Here is a 16475-nt window from a genome sequence, read left to right as displayed (position 1 = left end):
ATTCGGAAAATTATATGTTTGATGAGTCATACAATTACTCTTCCCCCTGCCTTCCAGGAGGAGGGATATTTAAGTACAAGGTGAAGTTTGACAACAAAGGAAAGAGCCTCCTGTCAGGGAACCACGTTGCCTACGACTACCATCCCACGCTGGAGAGTCTGTACGTGGGCGCCAGGGTCGTGGCCAAGTACAAGGATGTACAGGTGTGGCTGTACGCCGGCGTGGTGGCTGAGATGCCCAACAACAAGAACCGCATGAGGTAAAGTGTATTATGTCTGGGACCTACCGGTACCGGAGCAGTCGTAGCACCGACTTTGGTGCTGCGATGATGACCAAATAAAAAACTATGCGGAAATTAGCATCTTACCAAATGTTATTACTAGGGCTGGGATGCGATTTTAATCTAATTAATTACAGGCTCTGTGATTAATTAATCGCATTTTAATGGCACATCGATATTTGACCTGAGAAGCATTCTTTTCAAGTAAAACACATTTTTTTGTACGAGTGAATCAACAAGTGAGTTTTCTTAACCCTCGTAGGATCCTCGTGTTTTAGTCACACCCAGGGCCTTCGGGTCACTTTGACCCGGCTCATATTAAACCATTCTAAAGTAGTTAGAAATCCCCAAAAATCATATTAAACACAATTTGATTGTCATTACTAACTACTTTACTAACAATTCAATCAATATTTTGTATTATCCCCGCCAGGCCGGGATGGCCAAAGGTGAGGGATTATGTTTTCACTCCTCTGTCTGTGGACAGCTAATCTCAGGCAAATTGGACTAATTAGTGTGAAACTACACACACACACTCCCAGGAGGCCTAGGAAGAACCTCCTCCCCAAATTCTTCACATTGGCCTCTTATAGCGCCACCATCAGGCCGTTGTGTGAACAGCTAATCTCAGGCACCACTTCAGCATCAAACTTGGCATTGGCACACATACGCCCAAGAGGCCTAGAAAAATCTTTCCCATTTGTCTTTTATAGCACTACCATGAGACTGATCTTTGTAAAATATCTTGGTATTACCATATAGACTTTGTCTAAACCTCACACCAATTGGTACATATTATATTATCCCTATTGTCATTTGATCAAGAACTATATGTCAAATATTTCTTGTCCCACTCTGATTTGCACAAAGTGCTACAGGTGCTCGGGTGGCACAATGTCCCTGCCACCACCACAGAGGTTGTGGATTTGAATCAATCATGGGGCATCTATGCAAACACAACTGTTGTTCGAGGGAAGGGAAGCTGGGCGGAGAGGGTGATAATTGTCACTACATGTATTCCTACAGCCAGGCTGGGCGGTAGCTGGTTTTGGGAGGGAGGAGTAGGACGAAGGGCGAAGGCCCTACGTCCTCTCGGTGGGGGCTCCTCACTGTCAGGTGATTCGGTAGGATACAACAGCAGTGACAACATAGGGGAGGAATCAATTGGCATAAGGACTGGATTGGGGAGAAAAAGAGGGTAAACTATAATTGGCTACTCAAAATAAAATAAAATAAATGCTACAAATCACGTCGGAATGCTGAGGAACTTGGAATTTGTAAAGTGGCATAGGGATGAAGTCCCCATTTGGTAGCAAAATGTGCCACTCCCGCAAAAATCGTAAGCATCTTTGGGATCGTGGCCAATCTGAATAGAAAATGTGACACATACTGTAGGTCATGACATTGATCAAATGACAAGAGAAAATCGGTATTGTAAATATCCCCCAAAACTTGTTTTGTTCAATTCTGCCTCATGGTGGCTCTATAACAGGACGATTTGGGGTTGAATATCTTCCTAGGCCTCCCGGGGAAGTACATGTAAAGTTTCACGCTGACTGGTCCAGCGGTGACTGAGATTAGCTGTTCACAGACAGAAGCAACGAAAACATATCCCTCACTTTTGGCCATCCTGGCCTGGCGGAGATAATATTGATTGAATTGTTATCAATGTAGTTTGTAATGGTGAGCAAATGATGTACTCCAAAATCCATATGTCCAATGTTTTTTCAGAAAGAAATGGTCTAAATATTAAGCATTTAGCATACACTTTCAATGGCCGGGTCAAAGTGACCCGAAGACCCTGGGTGTTATATGTTGATACAGGGGGGTGTTGCAAATGCATGACAGGTACCATTTTCATATCACATGTTTAGTACAGTAAATAAGCCAAGCAGAAGAAGTTTCATGGAAAAAATCATATTTTAACATACTTTTTCTTGATGTTGAAAATGTAAAACCGGGTCAAAGTGACCCGAAGACCCTACGAGGGTTTTAATCTAAATTTCGCATCCACTGGGCCAAGCAAAGCGCTCTGATCGGCTACTTCTCCCTTTGCGTTTGTTGTCTCTTCTTTGTTGTTGCATCGCTATGACCGGTATGCCCGAAACTGAAGGTTCTGTGGTGCAAAAACTAGAGCGATTAAAATGGGTTTTAAATTTTTTTTTTTGCATTTTTTTAATCGCGTTAATTTTCTGTAATTAATTAATCGCAATTAATCAGTTAAAGTCCCAGCCTTAGTTATTACACACATATAGTATATACAGTATATTTATATACAGTGTAAAGAAAGCTTTCATATCATACATCCTAGTCCTAGGTGTTATATATATTACCACCATATGGATAACTGGCGAGTGGCGACTTTCACCGGGATGACACAAACACCGTAGCCCAGGGCCGGATCTAGGCATATGATCTAGGCAATGCCCTCCTAAATGCCCTGGCTGCCCCACCAAACATGATGGCATGCAAAAATCTAAAATTTCAAAAATATTAAACTATTTGAAATGGTACAACTAGGTAGATGGATAGATATTAGAGAGAGAGAGATAGATAGGTGTAAGACCTGTTGTTTGTATCGCGTGTTATAGGTATAAGTGTGCCAAAATGCTTAGTTTTCTATGTTTTAGGGGGTTTGTCCCCTCGCCCATGCCGCTTGGGCTGGAGGTGACCCCCCCTATCATTTCTTCCTGCCCCACCTAGTGCTAAAGGCTAGATCCGGCCCTGCCGTAGCCAAAGATATACTGTACAAGGCAGAGTCAAATCTCAAACCTTTCACCGGGAGCTTACAATGTACTAGCCATGGTATCTGCCCTTACAGTACAACACATGTACTAAGGTGACTACAGCCCTTCCCTCTGATTCTCTTCCACCCTCTGGTACTACTTCACCTCAGGAACCACTTGGGTTGCACATCTTTTGCTTGGACACTATTGCAGAGGCTCTTGGCTCAGGTTTAGATAATCAGTCAAGCCTTTGGCGTTTTTCACAAGTACTTCCATATACTGTATATGAAGCATAAGTGATTTTACTGAAGACTAAATGTGTCTGTGTTTCAGGTTCCTGATCTTCTTTGATGATGGTTATGCATCCTATGTGACTCTCCCTGAACTCTACCCAGTCTGCAAACCATGTAAGCACGCACACACACACACACACACACACACACACACACACACACACACACACACACACACACACACACACACACACACACACACACACACACACACGTCACGCTGCCCGCCAATGTTGCCAGACAGCCAATCAAATCAAGCAAAAAAGCAGGATATAGTAGTACTTCAGCACATTCTTCCTGCTTTGATCACATTTGATGGCCAGTGTTGAACTTTGAGAATGAACCTTCTCAATGTGACTGCTGCCTAAATTAACCCTTCGTGCTCTAATGTCGGTTTCTCCACCCCTGAGATTTGCGTTGTTACATGCGGTCGGTCACATATTGTGCAGCTAGATGCGCTGCAGGTCCCTTATCTAATAGAATGTGTTGTTTGTCATTGTCATCTAGGACTGTAAAGTTAAATTGGAATGAACAGCTCAAATGTCTTAACCCATTCAGGCCGGGTACACATTTTAGTGTATGGGAGGGGCTTACAGTACATGTACAGTATGTATCAACATATTTGTTTTTGTTGGCTAATTTCTGATTTGGGCCTAACTATAGGTTAGGCCTAAATGGGTTAAAGTATTCTGCTCTAATGTTATATCTCTCCCTCTGTCTGTGTGTGTGGATCCAGTGAAGAAGACGTGGGAGGACATAGAGGACGCGTCGTGCAGGGACTTCATAGAGGAGTACATCACGGCGTACCCCAGCAGACCCATGGTGCTGCTGAAGGTGGGCCAGATCATCAAGACGGAGTGGGAGGGCACCTGGTGGAGGAGCAAGGTGGAGGAGGTGGACGGCAGCCTGGTCAAGATCCTCTTCCTGGTAGGCCTGTCCACCTTACTATGTTAAAAACCCATTTAGGCCTGAACACATTATGACGCAATATTTTATGCTTTAAATATAAAAAAATAGCAGAAAAAAAAATAGCGGCACCGAGTGCCGCGCTGCGAGCTTGTAGATCTGCTATTTTTGAAAAATCGTGAAAATTAGAATTTTGACCCGATTCTATAAGTGTCTTTTGAATCCTTCTAAGATTTTTGGAAAAAACCTATGTTTCTATGTCAGCAATCTGGCCAGCCATCGTCAAAGAAAAGGTCCTTTTCACTTCACTGGAGCTCAGTTAGTCTGTTCTTGAGAGACTACTATGGCAGTGGTTCTCAAACTTTTTCATGTGAAGGACCCCCAAAATGATATGTATTTGACCACGGACCCCCATCTCAAAATATTTAGTTCCAGGGACCACCCAGAAGCAAAATTTGAGTTACAAACGTTCGCTTTGAATAAAGATTTTCACACATTTTCACAACTTTTTTTCAAAAATAGCAGATCTACAAGCTCGCAGCGCGGCACTCGGTGCCGCGCTGTGAGCTTGTATATCTGCTATTTTTCACTGGTTAAAGCATTCATTAATTCTAGGCCTAAATGGGTTAAAAGTATTTACAGTGCCGATCGCGGGATGACTCGCGAAATATACTGTATAATACAGTAAAGCTGGTCTGGCTACCTACCGTCCGTTGAAATACGCTGGCACGGGTGGACTCGCCGATTCATCATCATCGCGCATCCACGTGCACACAATAGTGATCCCTTAACATTGAAACCAACGGTCTTTCTCATCTTTACTGTCCATTTTCTCAAAAAAAACACTTTTGATGCCAAGGATGGCATTGGATTCTCGCGAAAATAGCACAAGCATGAAGGCATCCATCTTCCATCACTGTTTACGTTTCAGACCAGAGCTACTTCCGGGTGAATCTTGAAGATCGTCAAGTAGGAATTGTTAGGTCGATCTACTTCCGGCCTTCAAAATAAGAGACTGGCCGCGGACGGAGCAAGCGACCGGCACGCTGAACAATTGACCCTTTCATGTCGGTGGCACTAAATCGGTAAAACCCATTAGGCCTGAACGCAAATATTTGTCACTTTACATTTGAACCACTTTAACAATTATTTTATGCTTTAACTGTAAAACAAATGCAGATATACAGGCTTGTAGATCTGTTATTTTTGAAAAATCATGAACGTTTGTGAAAGTCTTTCTCTTTTTATCCGATTCTATAAATGTCTTCCAAATCCTTCTTCTAAATCAGTGGTTCTTGAACTTTTTCATGTCAAGCACCCCCAAAACTACATGTATTTTGCTGCGGACCGGACCCCATCTCAAAATATGTTGTTCCAGGGACCACCCAGAAGCCAAATCTTAGTTACAAATGCTCGCTTTAAAAATACATATATTCAAAGATTTCCACAAACTTATTTTCAGTAGTTTGGGTCCCGAGCAAATGTCTAATTTCTCTTTAGGCTGCCTGATGAAGACCCATATGGGGTCGAAACGTTGCCAATAAAACGTACCTAAGACGGTGTGCGAGCTTATTCCTCTTAATCTAATTTCTCTTTAGGGTCTTGAGCTAAAAAGTTTGGTAACCACTATTCTAAAGACTAAAAATTGTACTCAATGCCTCCCTGCTTGGCATTCGGCATCAAGGTTAGATTAGGTTAAGTCTCTGACTCTGCGTCACACTAGCGTCATGTCCAGGGACTTGTACTTTTATATCAAGCTACCTCATGTTACCAAACAAGAGATATTATGCTCCTTAAGTCTGAATTCGAGAAATGTTGCTTCCAAAGGTTTCTTACTTACCAGATAAGTGGAAACACTTAGCCTGGGGGCCAGCCCGCTACGCTCCGTTCTGTGGATCTGATTTGTCACTTGGCTACTCAGTCTGGACAGCTTCCTATCTCCAAGGGGAGGTGGGACATAGAACACGGCTGGAATCCATCCGTGGCTTCTTATTGGTCTGTGCTGCGGGGCGGGACAAATACACCAGTGTATATTGTGTTGGCTGGCTGATGATGTAGCTACCCTAACCCTACTCTGATTCATTGGAACAACATCCAGTCAGCAACGATGTCGCCTACGTCACAACTGACGTTGGGAAATGCGAGTCGACTGAATCATGTCCAGACTGAGAAGCGACAAAACAGATCCACGGAACGTAGCGCAGCAGGCTGGCACCCAGGCTAGGAAATACTGGACCTCCAGAAGATACAAATGCAAGACTTGAGCTCAGAATGACAGAATCACATTTTTCATTTTGCTACATCAGGCTGCCGGGCATAGAGACTCGCAATGTTCTGATGATAAACTGAGTCACTTTTCCTGTTTGCTGTAGGACGACAAGAGGAGTGAATGGATCTACAGAGGATCCACCAGACTGGAGCCCATGTTCAACCTGAAGATGACCTCCGCCAACACACAGGAGAAGAAACTAGCTGGAGCACACATGAGAACAAGACCGAGCATGGGTAATACACACACACACACACACACACACACACACACACACACACACACACACACACACACACACACACACACACACACACACACACACACACACACACACACACCAGGGTTATTATAGTGAATTGGTTCTCAACCTTTTCAAGCAGCGACCCCCAAAATAATTATATTTTAACTGAGCACTAAGAGTTGAGGCATTACATTTTGTATAACACGGTTCTATTGTGAAAATAGCAGATCTACATGCTCACAATGCCTCCTCGTGTTGCGAGGCGTTGTGAGCATGTAGATCTGCTATTTTCACAATTTCTGCCTCTAACATTTGACAATTTGGCCAATGTTTAATTTGTCATTTTAGAGGTCCTTAAATTGACACTTTAATAATACCCTCTATAGTCTATACACTTAAACCTTATGTTGTTTTGTTTACTGTTGAGTGAGACAACAATGTTGCACATTATCTTCTGGGGACCCCCCCCCCCCCTGGGGGTCCCAACCCACAGGTTGAGAACCACTGTTATAGTGAACTAAAAAACATTGTTTTACTTTATAGAAAAAAAAGTCAGCTTCCCATTGAGCTGCAGGAAAAGGATTGTCTTTATGTCGGTATTGGATTATGGGCATGTAATTCATAGAAATGCTGCCCCTACCACCCTTTTACCCATAGATACAGTTTACCACTCAGCACTTAGATTGATAAGTGAAAGCTACAGCACTCACCACTGTATCCTCTATGAGATAGTAGGTTGGCCTTCCCTTGATGAGATTATTGGTTTCCCCTCCATTATAAGCAGGGATTGTGTGAAGAGAGAAGGTGAGTGGAAATGGCTAAACAACACTTGGTTGTTTCGTAGCTTTGCCAGTTGCAGCCTCAGCCTCGCAGCTCAACTTGGATTGTAGCTTTTAGATTTTATAGCAGCTACAAACGTTGGGCGTGCCAGCTAGGAAGGACTGAGAAGTCTGAACCAAGTAGACCTTATTTGAACCACTTTCAACCTTGTGTGCATATATTGGGCATGCCAATATCGGTGAAATTTCCTAAAGACAATTGCTAAATTAACAGATCTAGAAGCTTGTACTCCTCTAGTTTTGTCTTTCTTTCTTTTTTTTCCAGGAGGAAATTAAATAATAATCCATACAGATCAATGCATCCCTGGTTAATGTATAGATCTTTCTTTTTAATTATTATTTTACATTCACCATTATCACATCTCTTTCTCTCTCTGTGTCTATAGGAGCGTTGAGGAGTAAAGGTCCAGTGGTCCAGTACACCAGTGAGGGTCCTGTAGGAGCATCGCCTACCAAAGCTCCTCCACCACCTCTGCCCACCACTGCCACCGGTGCCCCCAGTGCCATCGGTACCACCAGTGCCATCGGTACCACCAGTGCCATCGGTACCACCAGTGGCACCAGTGCCACCATTGCCTCCCCACTCACCCTGCCGCAACCCCCACGCTTTGAGTGAGTATCACACCTGGTGTTTACACATCACTAGAGCTCTTCTTTGAACACTGGTGTGTAACTGGTGTACCGGTTGTACACTTGTGTACATGTCGGACACACGTATATCCACAGGCATGGGATATCGACGGATTTATCAGGAAGACCGACATTCTTGATATCCATGTAAATTAGAGAACATTTTAGAAGGATGGATAGATGGATGGTTTGATAGGATATAGATAGATAAATGGACCTTTCATTGGGCACAAAATCAATACAATTCAGTGGTCATGGCAGCACCACAGTATGAATGAGACAAAGAATATGATTAGAAAAGTAGTAGGATCAAATGGATTAAAATAGGGTAAATATAAAAGACGGTATATAAAAAAACGTACCATCCAATCCACCTGGCCCACTACCCCTGGTTCTGGTCATAATGTATAAACCACGATTAGATAGACATTGAGGCATAGTTATTGTGTACATTCTATCACCGAAAAAAATGAATTTAAGATGGAACTTTTACAAACAGAAAAGCCATAACCTGTGTCTGTGCGTTTGTGTGTGAGTTACAGCAACAAACACCAGATGGCGAAGAAGAGCACGTCTCCGTTCATCCCTGGGGTGGGAGGAACCCATGCCTCCAAGATGCTGCAGATGAGCACCAGTCCCACCATTATCAGGTGGGGCATTCACCAAATATTACAATATCAAAGTCACTATTCGACGTTGTTCACCGAAGTCGAATATTCGCTTATTTTCATTTTTTATTGTTTTCTCTTTAAACATAATAGTTTATAAAGCTTGGCTAGATAGGAAGTCATAAGAATGAGTTGTCAATGCCCCTGGTGGATGAATGTGTTAATGCTCTATACCAGGGGTTCTCAAACCTTTTTGGGCCATGACCCCCAAAATAAACATATTTGAAGTGGGGACTCCCACCCTGACAAGCACTCTGTTCCGCAGATAAATATTGTGAAAATAGCGTTGCGAGGCTTACTTGCTTACTTAATATTTGACAGTTTGGCCAGTCCTGTCGAATATTCGACTATTCGAATACTTTGAGGTCGAATAATTTGAATACTAAAAAATCACTATTCGTGAATGCCCTATTATCAGGTCATTATTACCGTTCATTTGACTGGGCCATGTAGAGGCTTTTTATTTCACATGTTTTTCAACATATTGTATGTCATGAATGCAACGTCCACTAATATAATTGGAATCTGTGGGGCCTCCATCGAGCACAGCTCCAAAAGTGATTTCTGACCACAGGGTGTGCCACCAACGTGAAACATTGAACCGCATGTAGAAACGCTATATGATTCAGACATCATGTCAAGTCAACCTGCTCTGTACCAGAACTGCATGCTCGTTTTTGCCAACGGGTCTGAGGCCCTAAGCTAGATCAGTGTTGCCAGACGTACGATAATTATTGTATTTGTACGATAATTTGACCCTCTGTACGATGTACGATCAATAATTCCAAAAATGCCCAAATGTACGATAATTTTGGCATATCACCAAAAAGAGCGTGAATTCGCTATTTTCCCTGGCTGCTGATCTGGGATCTGGTTTGGCTTCTCAAAATAAGCCAGGAAATCAGTCAATCTGACCCTAGATCTGTACTTGGAGGCATTAAAAACACCGGTTGCATCTTTCCAGACCAGTTTCAGGCTTTTATTTGTGTAAGCTCCAGGAAGTTGCCTACCTCCACGCAGCATATCTGATGCGTTTTTGTCACGCAGGAGTCTCAAACAATGTCGTTTCTTACACTAAAGACGCATTTTTCGGTGAAATTACGTTTTTACGCAAGTGATTTCTCTTTTTTTGGCTATGTACGATAGTTTCATGTCAAATACGATAATTCTGAGGCTCCGGTACGATAATTCAACATTTCCCATCTGGCGACACTGAGCTAGATGTATAACTCAAATCTTTGATTCTGGTGGTCCCTGGAACAAAACATTTTAGATGGGGGTCCACGGCCAAAATACATATCATTTTGTGGGTCTTTGACATGACAAAGAGAACCACTAAATGCCTATATCAGTGCTTCTCAAACTTTGTCATGTCAAGGACCTCCCAAAATCATATGTATTTGGCCGCAGACCCCCATCTCAAAATATTTTGTTCCGGGGACCCCCAGAAGCAAAGATTTGAGTTAAAAGTTCACTCTGAATTTGTGTCTTGCCTTAAGATAGAATAGATACACGCAGCTCAGACCTGTTGGCAAACGAGAGGTCACACCAGAACCAACAGAACTAAAATGAAACTCTCTCTCTCTCTCTCTCCCCCTCATCCTCTCAGTCGACCTCCCAGTTCTCTGAGTTCCTCGCCCTCCATGTCCCTCAGCTCCGCCTCCACCATGAAGTACATCGTGGTCCCGCCCCCGCCGCCTCCCCCTCCCGCCCCGCTCCCCGTGCCCGCCCCCCTGCCCCCGCCCATGACCATCATGCCCCAGCAGCCGTCGTACCGCGCGCCCACCGACAGGATCTTCTACATGGCCCACATGTGCAACCCGGGCTGCCTGAACCGCGTCCGGCCCGCCCGGCAGGACCTCCACCGGGGCCGCAACCCCCTGCTGAAACCCCTGCTGCACGACTTCAGACGCATGACCGGACGACGCAAGGTCAACCGCAAGGTAGGAGGACACACAGGCTGTTATGGGGCAAAGAATTATTATTTAGTTTGTGTGTAGAGAGAACAAAAGGAGGACCAAGTGCAGACCTCTGGGTGACCCTGTGGTCAGTGAAGTATACTGGGAATAAAGTAAGACTTGCAATGTCTTGCATTCAACTTTACAAAGTTTTAGGCTGTAAATTCTACTAGACTTAAAGGGGTATTTCGGTCAAAAACGACTTTCCTACCTTTCAAATGTTGATTCGGGAAGCTTCTGGGTTGATCCAAGTGTTGTTTGACCCATAGCAGCATTTTGTTCCATTTTCGATTTTCTCCCCTGCACCCCACGGCTCCAAAACGGCACCTTTTGGGTCGTTCCGTAATCCGGTTATTATTCTCGCTCAAAATTCACTTTTCTCGCTCGATCTCAGTCCCTCATACTGTTGTTAGCATATCCGAGCTACACCAGCTCCTGGTCGCCGCCATGTTTGTTTACAAAAAGCTCAACTCTGAACTCAGGCCAACTAGAGAAACACTGGGAAATCCCGTTTTGTATCGCGTGATTCCCCGACGCGCGACGAACAATAAAACACAAAAATGCTCTTAGCCAAAGAAAAAAGATGTAACTATGTCGACAAAGTCTGCAGAGTGATGTATGGTGTAGCCTCTTGTCTGCCTCAACACAGGTAACAGGCTGTGGGGGAGGGAGGTGGAGCTGTGAGAGCAGCAGCAGCAGCTCGTGAACGCGCGTTTCCCAACGGGTTAGGGATTTCCCAGTGTTTCTCTCCTGGGCTGCGAGTTGAGAGTTGAGCTTGAAGTAAACAAACATGGCGGCGACCAGGAGCTGGTGTAGCTCGGATATGCTAACAACAGTATGAGGGACTGAGATCGAGCGAGAAAAGTGAATTTTGAGCGAGAATAATAACCGGATTACGGAACGACCCAAAAGGTGCCGTTTTGGAGCCGTGGGGTGCAGGGGAGAAAATCGAAAATGGAACAAAATGCTGCTATGGGTCAAACAACACTTGGATCAACCCAGAATCTTCCCGAATCAACATTTGAAAGGTAGGAAAGTCGTTTTTGACCGAAATACCCCTTTAAGCCACATTCTCTTTTACATTGTCTGGAATTTGTTTGGAAGCTTTTGGGGTTTTATTTTTTTTGCCTATAATGTCATGCCCATGATGGGTACGCTAGGTTGAAAATGTTTTAAGTTGGCCCCTCAACAAATTATTTCCTCACAGGAGAGAGGAAAACATGCCTTTCAAAAAGACATAAAAACACCCGGGGTGGATTTTATAAGTAAAAGGCCTTTGTTACAGTATATTTGGGATAAAGACATTAAAATAGATTGTGCCTTCTTCAGGATTGTAGTGAACTATTGTGTCTGCTGTGGCCCCCACTTGAAAAAGATATCCTAGAATTGACACCTTTTTTATCGAAACATTTTTCTTAAATGTCTTTAACATTCGGGTTAGGGCAGTGGTGTGATATGGATTTTAGAAGTGGTACCCCTCTAAATTCATGACGTCACGTGCACGTCACGTACGCGCATGTGTGCACGCATGCCTGCCGCTCGGTGCTAGTTGAAATACTGTATTCAACATCACAAATTTTTTTATGTAGCCTAACTATATTTCTTATTATTTAGTTATAGGCCTATTGTTAATTAGTTTCAATTAATGTGTTTCAATTAATGTATTTTTTTTATATAAAATATAAAATAACTACATATTACATAGACTTTACTTTACAATCATAGACACTTTCAGAACTCTCCCACCGCTATGCAAGCAGCTCTGATAAAACAACACACTGCTTCGTTTTTCTTCCACTCTTGTGAAGTAAATTAACAGATGAGATGTTCACAAAAGGAGACGTTTTCGCGAACGGCTGAGCTTCCCCGCGAGTCCGCGACGCAAACGATTGTGGATCACAAGAGTGGGTCTGCAAAGAATGCAAGGTGAACGTGCTGCTGGCTGTGTACAAGATGTAGGTGAGAACTGCCTACCCGAGTATTGTTATGCAAAGCAGCTAGCCAGGTAGGGGACTGAAATGTTCGTGCTGACCGTGCTGACCGCGGTGTCACACAACTTGACGACGTGCTTGCGTGCGTGCACGCGCGGGTAGTGTGTGCGTGCATGTGGGGCGTGCGTACGTGCAGCTTGAAAAAAAGAAGTGTGGGCTCGCCGAGCCCAACCGATCCCACGGCATCTCACCCCTGGGTTAGGGTGTTAGCTTCAACTCTGACGTCTTCCCTCTCCCCAGATGTCGTTCCATGTCATCTACAAGGCCCCGTGCGGCCTGTGTCTGAGGAACATGTCAGAGATCCAGAAGTACCTGTTCCAGACGCGCTGCGACTTCATCTTCCTGGAGATGTTCTGCCTGGATCCCTACGTCCTGGTGGACCGGCCCTTCCACCCGCAGAGACCCTACTACTACATCCCTGACATCACCGCCGGCAACGAGGACATCCCTCTGTCCTGTGTCAACGAGATCGACACCACGCCGCCGCCCAGCGTCGCCTACAGTAAGGCACACATACACACACATGCACACGCACATGCACCTCCGCCCCACATCACCGACATCAGTGCCTCTCAACCTGTGAGTAGGGATGGGATGCACGCGGCCCACCCATCTGAACAGTTAACAGTTAAGGGTTAGGGTTAGGTTTTTATCCCACGATTTTGCAACCCATTTTCACCCAGTGCCAATTGCCTATGTAATCCTGGGCTCTGCTCTCCCTCTGCCGCGCCTGGGGAGACAACGGACTGACCTCATGCTTCCTAGTCCAAGTTGTTTCTTTTCACCTGACAGGGGGGATTTCCCCGGGATGGACGTAGCGCGTGAAGGGAACACGTTATTCCAACCAGTTCCTTTCCCCTCTATCAAGCGCCCCGGCTGGCCAGGGGGAGGCATTATTGAGACCAGGATTACTGCATGTTTTTGTGAGGGTATCAACCCTAGGAGACACGGGGAGAACATGCAAACTCCACACAGAAAGGCCCTATCGCCGATCCCACCTAGGGGGTGGGTGCTGATGATGCGGAGGGAGAAACACGCCCCCAGCACCCACAGCGTCCCCCGGTGGGAATCGAACCTAGGACCTTCTAGCTGTGAGGCGAAGCGCTAACCACTGCGCCACCGTGCCCCCGCTAAGTGCTAAGACTGACGAGTTGTGAGGTTGTAGATCGTCTATTTTTGGTAAACCTTTCCCCCAGACTAGGGATGCTGTGGGACAAATCTTGATACTTCGACGTCCCATAAGCCCCGACTAAGGGTTAGGTTAGGTTTTAGGGTTAGGTTTAGGCATAGTTTTACTAAGGGTTAGGGTTAGGTTTAGGCATAGTTTTACTAAGGGTTAGGGTTAGGTTTAGGCATAGTAGCTTTCACCAGGTTAGCATTCACCAGCGTCGGCAGATTAGCATTTCAATCACCAGCGTCGGACAAATGTCAGGTCGAACTATCGAACGTCCTAATAATCCTACGCTCCCTATGCTGGGGTTCAAGTGGTTAAACGTCAAGTATAAAAAGTTATTCAGTCAGTTCTGATGGAAACAAATAATTCTCTTTTTTTACATGACCAGAGTAAAAAAAGTTTGAAAACTAGTCAGATGCACTCACACACACATACACACACATTGACACATCAGCATTGATCAATGGATTATGCTTGTATAATGACAGCTTCTCTCCTCTTCTTCTTCCTCTTCCTCCTCTTCCTCCAGGTAAGGAGCGTATTCCAGAGAAAGGAGTGTATATAAACACCAGTGCAGACTTCCTGGTTGGATGTGACTGCACTGACGGCTGCATAGACAAGTTAGTGTGCTTCAGTTCACTGTTAACACATCGGATGCCCACGTGATCTCTGACGTCTAATTTGCTGGTGCCCATGGCAACGCGTCATTTTACCTACCGGCGAGAGTACTGGCGAGAAAAGTAATCCGAGTAAATGTAATCCGAGTATGTCCTGTTTATTTCGCGAAAATCTTTTCTTTCAGTCAGGACCGTTTTTTATCATTTCTAAGCCACAGTGTTTGTGTTACGGCAGGTAGAAGAGGCTGCCGTTTTGAGAAAAAAATGAAAAAAGGAAGGGAAATCCGGAGAAAACAGCACTTTTGTGCAGCCGGTAAACAGGAAGTCAACGAGCCACACAGCACGTCCGGGTGACGTAATTGCGCGCTGCATGTTGGGAAATGGAGTTGTTTCATCACCCCGGTAGCCAAGTGCAGTAGCTACAGTATAGTTTACTGTACAACGCATCAAACGCGTCGTTGGGCACTCGTAAAGATCAAAGAGATTGACGCGTAGACACCACGTGGGCACCCGATGTGTTAACGTTAATATGTGGTATTATTTAGTTCTTCTCAAGGGCATAGTATCCGGCTTGCAAGTTAAGGCCATATAGGAAGTTCATGTGAATGGCCGCTAGTTTCGCTGTTACTTCACATTGGAGTATTGTGCTCCAATTGCCAAACTTCACACTAGATTTTTACCTTAATAAACATTGTCATAAATACTTTATGCTTCCAGTCACTAGTTTAAAGTCTTCTTTCAATCACTGTGATATGGGGTTTGTTAAATTATGGTCCCATGTATTTTAAAATTGATGATAAAATATTGTATGCCGTAGGAGGGTCTTGGATTGAGCTTGATTGACAAGCTCCCAACCAATAGCATGTTTTGACCCACCCCCTCTGTCCTGGGGGTTGTGGAACACTGACCCAACCAATAGAATCCGGGTACCCTTTCCATTTTCAGGAGAGGATGTAGAAAGATGGACGCATGCACAGTTGCACACGCTTGCTAAATAGACTTTGTTACCGTCTGTAGTCTAGGGTTCTACTGCAGTGGTTCTCAAAGTGATATGTCAGTGGTCTGTAACTCTGACAGTGTACAAATGGAACCAAATGAACCCTGACGTGTACAAATCCATTTGTACACTGTACAAATGGGAGACCTTTAAATTTGAAAGTTTGAGAAACACTGTTCTACTGTAATGTTTAGTGTGTGTGTGTGTGTGTTTAGGTCCAAGTGTTCCTGTCACCAGTTGACGCTGCAGGCGACTGCATGCACCCCAGGAGCTCAGACCAATCACAACGCAGGATTCCTACACAAACGACTAGACGAGTGTCTTCCTACTGGGTGAGACACGCGCATGCACACACACACACACACACACACACACACGCACACAGTTCCTTTTAGAGTCAAGTTACTACATTACCCAGTAAAGTTTAAACAATACCGGGATGATTTGGCTGCTTGAGCCCTAGCGTCTACTGTCCTGGGGCGAACATTTGGCATAAATAGCAGATCTACAAGCTCACAACGCGTCGCAAAGGGGTGCAATGTGAGATTTGTAGATTGGCTGTTTTTGGCAAAGAGATATGGGGCCCTATCAAGTAATCTCCAAACTAAAAAGCAGTTATAATGTCAAGATATGAGTACTTGAATTGGCCAGACTAGCAACAGAATACAACAGAACTTCAGAAGATACTTCTATGAAATGAAGCATGGATTGGCACACACACATTCAGTGAAGGCAGTTCAGAACTTCAGGGAAACGCCCTAAATTTTGGTGTGTTTCAAAAATCACATATTGGGACATGGTCTGAAAATAAATGTCAGTCTTGGGATTTTTTTGGCTTTAACCCCTGTGTCTACATCGGCACATCGTGAGCTTGTAGATCGTC

The 16475-nt window shown here is 44.5% G+C and overlaps 1 protein-coding gene across 2 annotated transcripts in view; it reads left to right on the top strand.

Annotated features, from left to right (window-relative positions):
• The window catches only part of setdb1b (SET domain bifurcated histone lysine methyltransferase 1b), a gene marked incomplete at its 5' end in the record, with an annotated part of 41562 nt that overhangs the window by 6273 nt on the left and 18814 nt on the right, over positions 1–16475 (top strand). The window contains 10 exons of one of the 2 annotated variants that reach the window (XM_080751556.1): positions 58–259; positions 3340–3413; positions 4036–4226; positions 6578–6710; positions 7944–8169; positions 8730–8837; positions 10465–10798; positions 13045–13306; positions 14508–14598; positions 15808–15924. In XM_080751556.1, the coding sequence (XP_080607682.1) occupies positions 58–259; positions 3340–3413; positions 4036–4226; positions 6578–6710; positions 7944–8169; positions 8730–8837; positions 10465–10798; positions 13045–13306; positions 14508–14598; positions 15808–15924 (1738 nt within the window). Of the gene's footprint in view, positions 1–57; positions 260–3339; positions 3414–4035; positions 4227–6577; positions 6711–7943; positions 8170–8723; positions 8838–10464; positions 10799–13044; positions 13307–14507; positions 14599–15807; positions 15925–16475 lie in introns of both variants that reach the window. The other variant, XM_080751555.1, reaches the window with a different exon arrangement.

Source organism: Nannobrachium achirus, assembly GCF_963921795.1.
Source record: "Nannobrachium achirus genome assembly, chromosome: 2".
Taxonomy (NCBI): Eukaryota; Metazoa; Chordata; class Actinopteri; order Myctophiformes; family Myctophidae; genus Nannobrachium; species Nannobrachium achirus.
Note: the sequence above shows the minus strand (reverse complement) of the source record. Positions and strands in the feature narration are given on the sequence as shown.